The 16,785-nt window shown below is 30.1% G+C and overlaps 1 protein-coding gene across 3 annotated transcripts in view; it reads left to right on the top strand.

Moving 5' to 3' along the window:
• The first annotated feature begins 1,191 nt into the window (after window positions 1-1,191).
• Window positions 1,192-16,785, top strand: part of LOC129960464 (uncharacterized) — a 47,104-nt gene continuing 31,510 nt past the window's right edge. Inside the window, exon 1 of one of the 3 annotated variants that reach the window (XM_056073913.1) lies at window positions 1,192-1,316. In XM_056073913.1, coding sequence (XP_055929888.1) covers window positions 1,254-1,316 — 63 coding nt within the window. In that variant the 5' untranslated portion in view covers window positions 1,192-1,253. The other 2 variants (XM_056073914.1, XM_056073915.1) reach the window with 2 other exon arrangements.

Below are 16,785 nucleotides of genomic sequence, written 5' to 3'. Positions count from 1 at the left end.
TTTCCCTCTTCCATATCATAAAGCTTATTGGGCACAGAGCCACAATCCCCGATAGACACCCCCGATGTCTATCGGGGGGTTGTGACACAGTCAGCACATTAGGTAGGGCAGATTTCATTTTTGCTTGAATGCCCATCTAACGCTGCTTGTGGACTGAACGGAAGAATTTCAGCTAAGGACCATTGAAGATGCAAATACAATCCATGAACGTTTGTTTGAGCTCATTAAGTGTACCTGTGATGCAAATATTATTATGGTTAATATTTTTTCTGTTTGTTTTGTTCCTGCAATAAACGATCAACATGCACAAATAATGTTCCATTTTACAGTTAATATGAGTGCATTTTGATTTAAGGTTCTATGTAAATGTTCGTTTACTTTTTTTTAATCAATTTTTTCATTCCTCCATTGATTATATTTTATCGCTTTCTCTCGGTAAAGTAAAATCTCAAATATGCACCTCTCTGGAACGTGGATTTATCACTTAAATGTCCGAAAGAAATGAGATAAGTAGAAATCGAATTCTAAATTGATTCGAAGACGTGTGTTAGAAACTATCTTATGCTTTTTTTTTTATTTTTTTTTTACCTTGACTTATTAGCATCATGCAGCATCTACACTTCTTATAGGATAGTATAAAATACATCTTCATATTACGTGTTCGTGAGAAAATTTCTTGGCATGGAGCGATTTAAAATGCTTTATTTTAAGCATATAGGACTAATATTCACTTTCTTCAAACATCACGTATTTAAGAATTAATCTCTATTACTGAAAATCCTTTTAACTTTTTCCTTGACTTTTGGTTAGTAAAAGTTCATTAATAATTTAAGAGATTAAAAGAGTCTGCCAAATCTTTGCACTTAAAGTATTTAATTAGTTTTGTTTGCTATTTATTGAATTTTAAAATATTTCCACTTTGGAACTTGTTTGATTTGTTTCTGAATTTCTTTTCTGTTCTCTAAAAATTTCAGCTATCTTACCAAGATTATTTCCATTATAATATATATTGATTCACTTAACGTAATATGAAGCGAGATATCCGCAATTTAATAAACTGTAAATGAGTCAGAAAACGCCCAGTCTGATTGCTTTCGGAACGTGCGCATTTGTTTAATCGGCAAATCAGCAAAGCATTAACCGATAACAATAAATTTTCACAATAGCCACATTTTTTAGTTGATAATTTAAGTAACAAAGGTCTTCAAAAATCAGTTAGATTTTACATAATCAGCTTGGTGCTAGAACCGAAAATGGAAGGAAAGTACTTGGTGGCATCTGATGATAAGACATTTTCAACAAATTCTTATGGCACGGTAAGGATCACTTATAAATTATTCCTGACATAAGGTCTAAGATATACCTTTTTTATTATTAATTTTATTCATCTAACATTTTTTTTTTTGTTAAACATGTTGAAGTTTTTTCTCCGTTCATTAAAAAATTTGTAAATATGTTTCTTAAGAATGATATCAATTTCAGAGTAGTCATATTTTTTAATTAATAAATTAAATAATAAAGGTTTTAAAAGTTCAGTTAGATTTTGCATATTCAGCTTATTTGCTATAACCGAAAATGGAAGGAAAGTACCGGATGATATCTGAGGACAAAGCATATACAACAAATTTTCATCGCCTGGTAAGGATCGTTTGTAAAATATTTCTGATATGATCTAAGATCTATTTGTTATATACCACTGTCACGTTTGATATTGTTCTAATATTTTTTTTTGTTAAATATTATAATCAATTTTTAAAAATTCATCTTAAAATCTTCTTGTAAATATGATTTCCTTTCGTTTCTAAGAGTGAAGAGAGGTTCTATACCAAAAGGACACTAATACCCAAACTGTTAAAAGAGTATATATATATATATATATATATATTGTTAAAGAGTATAGATATAATAATTTCACCTGTTCTTACAGAGTTGTTAAAAAGGTATATTCATCAAGTGTAGTGGCTTATAACATCGCTTTTTCGAAAAGTAAATCTTTTATAAGCAAATGAAGCAGATGTTCGACGACAGCAGCAGCTTCAGTTTATGAGAAATTAACACATATTTAGCTTTTTTTTCGTAGAAGCTTCGAAGGAAATTATTCTGAAAAAAATTTGTACCATCTTAAAATTAAAATTTTCGTCTTTTCAACGATACCAGTTTCATTTTTGTGCAATTTTTCTTTTAACTGATACTACTTTAGAAAATTTAAAGCATGTAATTTTTAAATAAGGAATTTATATGTATTCCTGTACTGGACAACATTAAAACTTTGAGCTACTCTACCGCTATTTTTTTTAAAAAAATTCTCTTTTATTTCAATACGTATGTCTTGCACAGAGTTTTGCATATCATAATATTCTGTATAAAAGTAATTTCTATGTTAAAAATATTATACATAAAAAAATTTTAATTCCGAGAAACGCCGGATTCATCAATTTGTTACTAATAAAACAATTAATTTATCATCTACGGTAACGTTTAATTCGGCTGATATCATATTAAAATGAATTTTTTTCCCTTCATCATTGTCTTCACCAAATTTATTTTGAAAATTAAACTGCATTAGCCGCGTCCATCGAGGGAGTAAAGGATTATGTCGTATTTCCGTGTAAGTTTCTAAACAGCCTTTTCTTGTATGGTTCTGTTCTGTTAATTAAACTTTTTTTTTTTATAAAAACATTTTTCATTAGATCGGATTATATGCGCCATATTCGTGTGTCGCTAGATAGTGGATTTTTAAATATAAAATGAATGGGACAATTTTTAATGTTAATTATGGAGTTAAAACACCCCTTCTCTTGAATTTGGATGGTGATATGTCATATATATATATATATATATATATATATATATATATATATATATATATATATATATCTTTTCTTCAGCGATATTTATTTAAAACTAGATTAGAGAAATTAATTAAAATGTGGCTGCTTGTAGGTTGACTAAAGTGGAGGGTGGTAAGCACTTGAAGTCCAAAAAGTAATTATCTTTTCAATTCTTTCCTATTATTTTTATATATCAATTCAAAAGAAAATATTCTTCTACGTTTAACTTATCTTTCTTTTAGAATGAAAGTAATATGTTAGCTTTTAATATGTAAGCCATGCGAAAGTGCTAACAAATAAAAAAAATGCTTTGAAAAATTGAAAAGTCAGGGGCAGTGTTCTCTCTTCGATTTTCTTGTATTCTTAAACAAATTAGTTTTTTCCTTTGGTTTCCCTTGTATCCTTCTCTGCATTTCGGTAATGCGATGTAAGGAATGAGGTGGTAAGCTCTTGAAGGTCACGAAAATCTACAAGCTTGCTTGTCTTCCCTCAAATTTCCGCGTACAGAAGACGCAGTATGACGCGTATTTTGTGCTTTTTAATATGATGCAGAAAACCGTGTATGTGTTTTGAAGGCCTTTGCTCCCACCAATTAGATCTAAGCGTCGACAAAAAAAAAAAAAATGCAATTTTGGCAAAATTCATATATATATATATATATATATATACACACACACACACACACACACACACACACACACTCTGAGAGGTTTTTCAATTATTGTTTTCATGTACACATAAATATACAGACTAATACATATTCTTTCCACTGATATATTTCTTTCAAAATTTAACGCATATTTAAAATACTGATGATAAATCTGTAATTTTGATGTAAATCTGGAAAAATAATTTATATATTTTTAAAGATAGATAGAATTTTTGCATTTTTAAGCAATCGCGTTCACATGCATACTGGCAGACAAACAGACAGATTTCGCCTACATTTCACAGAAACCTACAAATTCAGTGTTAAGACTAACGAATTTCATCGTTCTGCATCAATGCATTTTTGAGTTATAGCGTTCACAGACTGACAGACATAATTTCAAAAATGTGTTTTTCGAACTCTGGGAGGTCTAAAATATGGAGATTCATCAGAATCTCGATTTCGGATTTTCGGTCAATTCTCTTATACGAAAAACTAAATAAAGGACCGATGCTTTGGCTATATAATATTGAGAGTATAAATTTTGTTCGTGAAGACATCTTTTCAGATTTATTCATATTGAACGATAACCCCGGACAAGAGACTAACCGATTGATTTTGACCAAGATTCCTCACCATCGATTCATTCAGACATTATTTCCGCTTGCCGTTGACCACTGCTCATTTCTTAGTCAAGTTGAGTCTTAAACTAATGCTAATCAAAGGTTTAAAAAAGTTTAAGTCTTTGGGATAATTATTATCGTTCAATTCTTCATTTCTTTTCGCAATAGCATTTTACTGTACATAAGAGAGTGGTACACTTAACTTTGGGTCAATTCTTATTGGGATTAGGTACTTTTTGATGCAATTAACAAGAATGGAGTTTAATGTTTATGAGCACCATTAAGAATTAATCGATGCCTGTAACATATTTTAATTCAGTGTGGCTAAAATTATTAGAATGTTTCGTCAGTATGATTTACTTTCAGTATTATTTAATGAAATAATATTCTGAAAAGGAATTGGTTATATATTATTGTGTCATTTTCTTTAAGAATTTCAAATTCATTCTAATAAAATTATGCGACATGACAATCAGTTTTATGTAAAGTACCAGCGAATGAATATCAATTATCTTCGTCGTTTAGTTTGCAACGCTAACTAAATTACGTAAGTGAAGCATTTAAGAATAAATCTAACATAAAAGCACAAAATAAGCCTGCGGTAGATGAGAGTTATTTAAGTGACATAACTAAAATAAAATTCAAAGAATTTCAAGTCTTTCACTCATGTCTTGAAACTTTTTTGACATTGCCAGAAGGACAAAATTAACTTATGATTCAGATCACGAATTTGCGTAATGATGAAGCATTATTTATTTTGGTACAAGAATATTCCTTCACTAAATAGATTGTAAAAGAGTCAGCTTTGTCGTATTTTATAGCATTTGAGATAATTATTAACCTTAATTGAATTTCCATTCATTCTTCATTTGACTATCTGGGCAAGGAAATATTTTTAGAGCAACAATTTTAGTTAAAATATTTTTTAAAACAATTTTAACTATGCATTCTTAATGCATATGAAGCCTAAATAAAATAAAAGATAATATCCAATATCAACAGACTATTTAAGTACTTTTTAAACTAATTAGAGTCTTTAAAATAGTTTAAATTAACTCGGTGTAGAAATTTAAATATTAATATGGAATCATGTGTTGATATCAATCATTGAATTTTATTGTAAAACCAATTTTTGTGAAAGAAACTTACAATTGAAAACATTAATATTCTTTACAGGGATTTATAAAGTGCTGAAAAAATTTTAAATTTAGTAAAATCATGTTTGACAATTGCCTATAATCTTTTTTTATTTTGTAGTTAAATTGTCACCAGAAATTTAAAATGAATGGTTAATTAAATTATAGTAACATTCCATTTTGAAGCAACACTCTACTTTGGGTGCCAGGGCCTTGTAATTTTGAATCGCAGTTAGACGACAAGAATAGGACCCGAGTTTACACTCTCTTTGTTTACTTACACGCCACACCGACGGGAGATAATTTGACATCAGATTTAACGTAACGTTCACTAAGCTAAAAATGCACAGTGGATCTCAGAAGGAATTTGGTTTTGAACTTAAAATTTTTCGATTCAGAAACTATAATTCATCGTCGAGCTACCGCAGCTTAGTGTAAGGAATTATATTTATGGATGATGATTTATTATGAGTAGATGCTGTTTTTGATGGTTTAGTCTAGATACATTTACGCCCGGTATCGAAGCAACATTTGGGTTATTTTGGGACGGATTTGTAATTTTGAATCGTGTTCAGATGACGATTACCACTTCTGAGATGGTATCCACTCTCCAAACCTCCGCGACACTCTAAGAGGAGGATATTTTTCCGCTACGGTTTAGCATGCGGACTCTTACTAGGTGAATTTTGGTTTTGAAAGTGGAATTTCCCGTTCCGGAAGCCGAGACCTTGGTATCTGGTCATCGCGATCCTGTTTTTATTGTTTAAAAGCGATTAATTGCAATAACGAAAAATAAACTTGATGATACAATATAAATAGGCTGTTTTTATTTGCTTCTAATACATAATTATGCTCTGTTCTTTGCACAATTAATTCATTAACGAGTGATTAACAACAATGAATTAAGTTAAGAATTGAAATTAAAGCTAGATATTGATGCAAGGAATATAATTCAGTTTTTATATAATGAGATATAATCGATTTTTAAACATTACCATTTTCAAAACATAATTGCAAATTTCATTAGCTACATTCGTTTGTTTTGTTGTATTGTTCTCTAATACTGAAATTGCGTGCCGAGTGTTCATAATATTGATTTGTAGCTGATTGAAGAAGATGAAAACTAGGGCTCACACATTATTGCGTAAACTTCCACAACTAATTAATTCGTTTATTTATGTAATTGTAATACGATTCGTTTATTATTAAATTTGTGCATTATTCATACATTGAAATATTTAATACACGTATTATTTGGAAATGAAAATTTTTGCTATAAATCTAAGGTAATACAAGCACTGATGCATTTATGTAATAATGCAATAATATAAAATAATATATTCCAATATATAGTGTTGCAGCGTTAAAAAGGGTAAGAGAATACCGGGGAATAACATGATTTTTGTGTGGGCTGTCATTGTTTGTGACAGATAAGGATCAATCGCGCCAGAGAAATAATATTATTTTTTTCGTCTTCCCATCGTATTTGATTTCAAAAATGGCAAAAATGCACTAATGGTTTGCTTCCGTGGCTTCTCCTAAATCTGGCAATCATGTCGCATCCACAGCCGTTTTGCCTCTTTCCCCTTCTCCCCCTGCTGGTTCCCGTCGCTATGTCCCTGAATTTACGTTGGGAATAGTAGAAAATATATTTCGAGTCCATATGAAAATTGTTGCTAGAATTGAATTTTTTAAATGAACAAAAAGTAAATAAAATAACTGAATTAAAGTAGTCATGTTTTTGTAATTGCATTCAAAAATTATTTTAAATTTTATTTTCCATTAAAGGAGAAAAACAAACAATCAACCAAAAAAAAAAAAAAAAAAAAAAAAAACTAGAATTAAGAAATCTTTCGACGAAAGATAATTTTGGTCGTGTTTTGTCTGTAAATGAAAAAGAAATCCAAGAATTCTTTTTTAAAAGAAAAACCTTAAGTTGCATAACTGCAATTGTTTAATTTATCTCACCTTGTAATTTATCACCTTTGCATCCTTGTAGTAATTTATCAGACTGAATTCTATTCATAGAGCGTTTTCTCAGGTACAACGTCTAAAGTTGAAATAAGTATTAACATAGGTAATATTTAAAATCAATTCATTACAATAAGAAATAATAAGCTGCCTCTTTCGTGGTTTTTTTCACTTCTTATTATTTTTTAAAAAAGAAATCTGTTTCACAAATTTGCTATTTTGTTATATATTTTTGAGTAAGTTTCTGCTGTTCAAACGAACTACAAATATGGTTTATAAAAATGGCTCGTATGTAAGTATTTTTATTTATTTCTTTTGGAAAAAAATACCATTCGTCATTTAGTCTTAATTCCAGATTTGTCGTGACTAGAATAAAATCATTTGTTTCCAGAACACAATTTTGAGCTTTATAGCACATAAGTCACCTTAGAGATCCTTAAATGTTTCTTTCTCTCTCTCTCTCTCTCTCTCTTTCGATTTTTTTTTTTTGGCAATGTTCCTAAACTGATTTTTTGTGTTTTCTCTTTTTTTATAGATCAATTAATTCATTTGAAAGAAATGATTTATTTTAAATTTAATGTTGATAAAATATGTAGTACTTCTATAAATTAAAACTTTTTTATACTCTGTAATTATAATCTCATTGCAATTTGCTAATTGTTAGTAAATCTCAGTATTAATCAACGAAATTCAAAAGCATAAATGATTCCTAAAGTGAAAGTAGTTGAATAGAGCCGATAAAATAGATTACAAATATTGGAATTCTTTTCTGGTATATTTATCTGAATAAACAAAATGATTTTGAATTTTTTGCTTTGCACTAAGTTACTAAAATTAGCCTTAACAAACTGTACTTCGACCACAGAAAGAATTTGAACAGCAATCCCATGCCCATTTGAAAGTTTGGCATTTATTATTTATACTTCGACTGTAAAATCTTTTGCTTTTTGAAATATTAGACTATTAAAGCAAAAGTTAATTTAAATAGTTTGAAAGCATCCTAAAAAACACGAACGTCGGCGGAAATTAAAAATTTCAACTTTCTGAATAGGTCGAATTTCAAGAAATTATTCTATTTTCACCATTTTAAAGTTGCTAAGGATTAATGTAAGAAAAAAAATGATAATGCGTTTTTGTGTTGCTGCAATTTCGCATGAATAAGTTTAAAGGCAAAAATGTATATGAAAAATTACCTGTACTATAAATAGCAATGGTTTTTCTTTCGTAGTAGAAAACTGTGTCATTCTGATAGGGCTGAAGCATTGTCGATGGTATATGAAAGAAATTCCTAAATATAGTGAGGTAGTACCGGGAATTTACACTTGCTATTTTTATTTTAATAAATATTTATTTAAAATATAAACGCATTGAAGTGTAAAACCTTTCGTCTGCTGCACGATTCACTGTGACTACAATTTAAAAAAAATTGAAATTGGTTTTGAGATAGAAAAAGGAAAATGAAATTAACACAAATGCTGTTGCAAAAAGTTATGTGTAGTTAATAAATAGTTGCGAGCAAAGAAGCTATCAGTACATTCAAAATAATACTTCTTATTGTTTAAGAAATTTAAAATAATTTTCAGCACAACTTTGAGGGAATATGAAATAGGTCAGTCGTTTCATGCGCTTTGGAAATTAAAGGATCTTTATGGAAAGCAGGTACATTTCATGGAGGTTTGACCTATCGTCAAGCTTTGATGACTTACACTGAGACATGAAACGTTGTCACAGTAAACGTCTTTACACTTCAGTTACAATTATTTTTTAGTACTCGTGATTATCAATACATAAAAAATAAAAGTGCAATTGACGAAAAGTAGGCACTAATTTGAAATTTGAAAACGTGAAAATAACTTCTGTTTTTCATATATTCTTGTAAAGGAAGAAGCATTTTTTTTACGGCTTAGAAATGTCCTTAATTGAAAATATTAAAACTTTTATTATATTTTTGGACAGTGGAACTTTTGCAAGCCATAAACTTTTGAGGCAAAACATGCAGCAAATATTTAAAGACGTAGTTATTTTTAATGAAATACATTCGTGTTCGAAAACTCAAAATGTAACACTAAATTTTGATACTCTAAGAAATGTAACTAACTGCCGAAAAAGTGAGAAGTACATTTATTTTGATTTTGCATTTAGGGTGAGTAAATCCAGTTTCACAGTGTAAAACAATATAAAGTTATTAAGAAAAGCGTTCTTTCAATATTTCAACTACAGTATTCTTTGCTAATTTTATTAACGTAAAACATGTTTTCAAAAGATTTGCCTGTTAAACTTTCCGCTTATTTAAGAAAAGAAAAAAAAAATCTTTCATTCGATATCGAAATGAATGAAAATCGTGAGGTTTTACACCTTTGTAACATCTTTTTAAATGGATGATTCCATCTGAGTTTTAAGATGCACCTGCTTGTGATGTGATTTATCTTGTAGAGTCAATGACTTTGTATCTTGAAAGCCACGAACTAGCTTTAAGTTCTCCGACTTGATTATACATCGTGTTGTGATTTCTGCAACTGACTGATTTCGCAATTGGTGAAATATGGGTAAGAGGTAAACAGGCGCCATCAGTGCATGCTACACTAGATTGTAGATACGTAGACATTTCTTAAAAATTCATCCAGCTCTTCACATTTTCTCAAAATCATGAAATCATATTCATTCTAAAAATAACACATTTGTGGTTACCTGGTTGTAGAATTTGATTATTCACTTTTCAAGAAATGTTACAATGAGTTCAATGTGCTTGTTTATATGTGTTATGTGCTTGGTAATATTTTTAAATTTTCAATCCTTATTATTACTTTGAAATAATTAAACATAAAATAAACAACTCTTTTGGGTTAATGCTGAAGTTTGAAATGTTACTCTTTTTTATTGCTTTGAAGTTTTTTTTCACTAAGAAATAATGACTCAATTTTGTTGAGCCATACATCAATTAAAATGTAGCAAATACTTATATAGAAAAATAGAACTTGAATAAATAAGAAATTATTAACAAAATGTTTTGATAAAGAAATTGTAAATTAACTAATTATTCTGAAATAATTAAGATTTGATCAGCTTGTAATATTTTAAAGACAAGCGAATAACGTATTTATTTTCAATCTTTTATTTTTGCAAAAATCGAATAGCTAACTGCTTTAAAAAGCGGAATGGACTAAGTGTATATTGACACTTCCTTTGGCTACCACAATAGATTTGCGCAAGGAGAATCTATTAAATCTACTAAAGTTGGACAATTTAAAAAAAAAAAAGAAGAATGATTTTATTACGGTAAATGGTATTTGGATATTTCTGTTTTACACCAAAGCCATTTCAGATTAATTTAAACCAGGTAATTTTAACTTGTTAGAAATGGAATTCTACAAGCATCCTGAATTGGCATCTTCTATTACACAAAATTTTCACCACATTCTCCTATTCTAGGATTATTGTTCCACATGCTTTTCTAGTGCAACTGCAGAACGGAGTGTTAATATACATTTAGTCAAGAAAGCAAATATACAAGACAGTATTATCGCTGTTTTTTGAAAAAGAAACAGACTAACAGTACCGATATATGTATAAATAATAACAATTTATTTTTAAATTAAGAATTTTATTTTTTATTTCAAAATTGAAAAGTAGAACAGAAATGTAAACATTTAATTTTAAAAATGAGTTTAACTTAAATTAACCTATATTTTACATCGGAAAATAGTAATTATGTAAATAGAAAAAAAAATGGCAAGTTTTAAAATTTTTTTTTCAAATACTAAAATTTAGTAACGTTTCGGAAAGCTTGTGGCTCCAATTACTTGAGAATCATTCTTGATTTCATTACATTTATTTTGAGTGAAAACAAGATCTCATTTTTCTGCCACTCCTTTGGAACGGGTCAGTTGAGATCAGTTTTAGTTTTGATGCTTAATTTCCGAACTTGATGGTCTAGATAGTTCGATAAATGACCCAATGAGGGTGATATCATGTGATTGAGGTAGTGTTTGAATCATTTCCATGCATTATAGAACATCCATTATTATACGATACGAGGAGTATTCTTAGATCATTCTTTTGTTAAAAAATGCATGATCTATCAAGTTCTAATAGAAGGTTATTTGACGTATATTACGTGTAAAATTATCTAAATAATTATATCGATTAATTTTCACCTTGATTATAACTAAATTACTTTTTCCAGAAGCTGCTATGCACTCCCAAATCCTAATCGAAACCACCCCTGTTTAAGTGTTCCTCTAATATAATTGGTTCGAGATCAGCACTTATTTACTTTCCTCCAAATTCTTTGGTGTTGAAGGTCGAATTATTCTCATTCGAAATTCTGCCGATGAATTTCTCTGGATTACATGATTTCCCAAATTTTGACGGGTTAAATTATGAAATTCGTCTAGTTTTTATGCATGAAAATGCACTGTCGCCATATTCACGGTATATTTTGGGTACTCCTCTGCTCATGAAACTTTTCAATGTCTTTTTTTTTCACTGTAGCAGGACTTTTCTCGACTCTACTAGTAAGTTTCCATTGAAATTTGTTCTTCTGATACAATTTCATATTTAAGTCACTCAGATCTTTGATATTCGTTTCCACTTGATGTCATTGGTGAAATGAAGAGAATATCATTAGAGAGAAATGAAACGCATTTTCATAAAAACAGGAAACATGTTTCTCCATAACAATTATAAAAACGTTATGCGAAATAAAAAAGCCAAGCACTCACCATTTTTTTCTTACATTTTGATATAATACGAAAAGAAGTGGTATGCTGCAGATGTAATATGAAATGATTTAAATAGTTCTTTTCGTAAATGGAAATACCGTTTGCGTAGCTCAAACAAAGAATATTGTAACCTCAAATTTGAAATGAAAGCGAATGTGAAGAAATTGTTAAAATGTAATGTTACACATGCTTCACGGACAAAAATAAGCAGTAAAATTTAATTCTGTTAAAATATATAAAAAATGTCGCCACACATTAGAAACCTTGCAATAGAAAGAAGTCCATTTTCAAACTGGCCTCAAGTAAACCTTTGATGACTTCAAATTTTTTAAAACCCCATAATCATTCAACTAAAGTTCTTAAAATACTCTTAGAATCTTTAAATTATTCTTCTATACTCTTTAAATGGCATACTGTTACTAAGTGCCCTTTCTTTGATTAAGGTTTGGCCACTAAAGAATAATTCTGCTTCGATAACACCTGCTCTTAAGAATACGTGCAGGTGAAAGAAAAGTCAAAGGCTACTCTCCAAGGTCCGTGGCTTGGTAGTTAACGTGCTTATGAGAAACGCAATAAAATATAAAAACTGAAAATCCCATACAGTCCTTGCGAAATCCTTGAAGACGCGTAGATTGGCCATCTGTGGCATTAGATGTGTACACAAAAGCGGTTTGCCAGGAGACTACTATCAATGATTCATCAAACAGCTCAAGTATAAAAGGAAAGAGCAACATGCGATATTTTTCTAATTGTGGACTTATACGCGGAAATTTTCTTTGAGTTTCTTTTATCTTACGAATGGAATTATGTGAGAAACTAGAATTAACTTCTGAACAACTGAATTTTTAATAAATATAAATATCTGATTCAAGCTATTTCTAAGTCTCTAGCCCTTTCGCCAGTTTCCTCTACATGAAATTTCGAGAACTGATTACTTTCTAATGTCTCATCTCCTTCAAGGGACGAATTCCAGGAGGAGAAACACTTGTTTTTCTGTAGAATTTTGGAAAATCCTGAGAGTATCGTATTTGAGGACAATGTGTTTGGATTGGATCTACTAAGATATTTTATTGAAATCTGAATTGAATGAGAGAGCAGATTAGAGACAATAACTGAGAGAAAATAATTTTAAAATTCTTGCTCTATGACTCATTTCGAGGTCATAAAACAAAAATTTTAAAAATGTATTAAAAAGGAACAAATGCTGTTAAATAACTGTGATTTGCACAAATGTGTTCAGGGATTAATCGGATTTCTTTTATAAGAAAAAGATGATTAAGAAGCCAAATAAGGCCTCTAAAAATACAAACAATTCATCTTTGCATGACATAGATTTATTTAAGCAATTATTGTTCAATATGACGTCTACCATATAAAATGGCATAAATCTGGTGAATTACAGCACTTGTGACACCTAAGTGGATTCTCTCTGCGTGACGAATGGAATCTTCTTTAAGTTCTGTTATTATGGCAAGGGAGGACTGGTATACAAGGAACTTTAAATAAAGTAACAACAAAAAACAAAAATCGTAAATAATAAGGAAATGAAGTGAATATGTCTTTTTCATTTATATGGGTGGAGTGGGAGTTTCTTTAATAGCATGTTTATATAAGTAAAAATATTTTCACATAAGTTTAATGCAGTGTAATAAGCCTATTCTTGTCACTTAAGTAAAAAAAAAAGTATCCTTATATCATATCATGAGTGATCAAATGTGATTTAATTTTTACAAATTGCTCTTCGGAGTTTCTGTGTAAGATAATAGCTATTTGAGTAAATTGTGTGAATATCTGTTTTTTTGTATAAAATAAATTTTATTTAGATGCAGGTATTTCTAATTTCAGTCAGTCGCAGAGAACCTGCACTTAGAATACCGAAAAAACACTGCTTTAATTTCAAGACATGAAAAGAATTTAATTTTGAGAAAAGTGATATAACTTCGAATTAGTCAAGATTTAGTGGAGGGGGAAGAGTAATTAATAATCGAAACGTAACTCAAGCTATGTGTCATTTGCTACATGCCAAAAGAGGAAATTTGCAAAAAAAGTATGAAAATTTTCAGTGTGCTGTTGATCTCTCTCTTTATATATTTATATATTAACTAAGTTCTACTGTGTAACTTTTTTTAGAAGTTCCAAAACAAGTGCGAAAGTAAATATTACACCTAAGATATGGATGACAGACATATTTCTTCCCGTATTAATGTACAGAAAAGTGAAACAAAGAATAATTTCACATGCTGCAGTCATTGTTTTTGGCACGGAAATCCTTAACTACGATGCATACAACCGTCAAGAACTGTTACAAATAACAGAGAAAGAAAATATCTACACCCTTGGAACAGCAAATGAACTTATTTTTATTTTCTCGTATACGAAGCATACAGAAAGGAAATATTGCAATTATCAAAAAGATTGGAATTCAATATTTTAACAAATCTACACGTTTCAGGGTTCCCTGACTCCAAAAAATACGCTTTTGGAATTATGCTTATATGCCTTTGAACCTGATAACTCAAAAAACGGTTTGAGCTAGATAGATGAAATTTAATATAGCGTCTTTACACTAAAGATAGATTGCAGATTTCTGTCAAAGTTTGAACAAAATCCATCCAGAGGAAGTTTTTCTGTCCGGTTGCCCGAGAGCTAGATGAATAAAACATGGCAAACAGATTTAACATCTAAAGCGCAGATATGTATAAAATTTGGAACCAAATTAGTCAAAGGGTTGACCATTTGTCGGTCTGTACTTTCACAAGCATTTAAAACTGTAACTCAACAACGCAATGACTTAAATATGGAATATTTAGTATGTGATCTTATGACTATAATAGTTCTGTGTCAAATTTGGATCCAATCAGTCGAAAAAAAAAGGCATATTAAATATATATTTCTGTGTATATGTTGCTTGTGTATTAACCGCATCCCAGCGATTAATCCTCAAAGATTGAACGCTAACAGATTCTTTTGTAATTATTTTTCGCCAATGGCATGCGTTAATGATACACAAGTATATTTATTAGAGGGTACACGAGAAAGATTTCAGAGAGTCACCCTCGCTGGCTTAATTTAATTTCTCATGGCGGTACTTTTACAGAAGTATACGACTAATGTAATGAACGTTTAAAAGCTTTTTGTGATTTTTTTTACTCTAAAAATGAGGCTGATACAATTTTTTCACATCCTTAGCAAATGTATTTTAACATTTTAAAGGTCATAACGAGAGGGAATTGGCCTCTTGACGTTTTGACCCACGGATTTAATTTGACCTAATTATATAACGCATCGCATTTGGGAAATTTACTGTTATTTCCATCTATATTAGAGAATAAAGGACATCTGAGGTACGAGGGCTATGATTTTTCAAACTCTGATGAACCATAAATAAAGACAAGAATAAAGAACAAACTTAATTTAATATCAGAAGGAGAAACAGGGTAATTCATAATGAATATAACGATAACAAACGGCTATAACTATTTAATGAAAAAGAATTTATCGATGATTAACACAGAATGCAGACGGAACTTCAAAATTTCCCATGCCCATAAACAATTGAAGAACTCAAAGTACGCATTTGTAATGCGTTTGCGTCGGTGACAGCAGACATGCTTCAGAATGTATGGCGTGAAATGGACTACCATCTAGATATTGTCCGTGTGTCCAAGGGAAGTCACATAGAACATCTATGACGTATGCATACAAAATATTGAAGTTCCGTCTACATTATATGTTAATCTTATCAATAAATTCTTTTTCATTAAATAGTTATAGCCCATTATAATCTCTATATTCATTTTGAATTACCTTGTATTATTAATATAAGTTAGTTACTTTTCGGACTTAATCTCTGCGAAATTTTCGATATTTGTCATTTCGTTTCATCAGGTTTCCTGTGTCTTCTTCAAAAAAAACGTTGAGATGGTCTTTAACGTTCCTTTGAAACTCCTCATAAGTCTGGAATTATTGTTTTGGCTTCCTAGCCAGTTCTTCAATTTAGGGAAGAGAACTTCGCTCGGTTCTGAGGTGCATTCTCTATGAAGGGGGATAAGAGCGCAAGACTGTCGCAACAACAGATCTTATTTAACGAGTTTATGAGTATGAAATGGTTCGGAAAAAATAACCCCGGAAGATGCTAGAATCCCAGACTATCAGCTGGTCGACCATCATGATAAAATTGCAACTTTGGAGGGTGAATGTTTAAACATTCCTACTCCTTAATCTTCCCTTCCTTCCAGACTAATGAGGAACTTTAAGGTTAAGACCTATCTCACATCATTGGCGGCAACGTTCTTCGAAGAAGGAATCAAAAATCTGATCCATTGATATGAAAATTGCCTGGATTAGTCGAAAAGTAACTATATTTGTGCATGGCTTTTGATAATAAATTAATTTTGTTCACTAGTCTTTTTTTATGATTCATCAGAGATTAAAAAAAAAAAAAAAAACTGACTCTCGGACTTAATTGTTTTCAGGTGATTTTTGCAGTTTAAATTAATTACTGTTTTAATTTAATTACAAATTTAAAATTAAGTATCCTGTAATTTAATGCACGCGTCGGGCACTTCATTGTTTGCTCAGGATTAAGTTACAATCCTATTTGGATTACGCCGCCCATTATACACCGCGTGAGCTGAATAAAAAAGGCGTAGTTAATTAACTCTATACAAGCATTATGTTTAGTGTGCTAAAATTGTTATTTTATTCTATAAAAATTTAGAAATTTTAAAGACACAAAAGACTGGATGAGGTATTTGCATTTTTTGATGCACACAATAATTTTCTTTTTTTCTGCGGATGCTACTCTCACAATCGATGTTAGTTCAATTGGGGAAATATTAAGCTAATTCTAGA

This window comes from Argiope bruennichi, chromosome X2 (genome assembly GCF_947563725.1).
Source record: "Argiope bruennichi chromosome X2, qqArgBrue1.1, whole genome shotgun sequence".
Lineage (NCBI taxonomy): Eukaryota > Metazoa > Arthropoda > Arachnida > Araneae > Araneidae > Argiope > Argiope bruennichi.
Note: the sequence above shows the minus strand (reverse complement) of the source record. Positions and strands in the feature narration are given on the sequence as shown.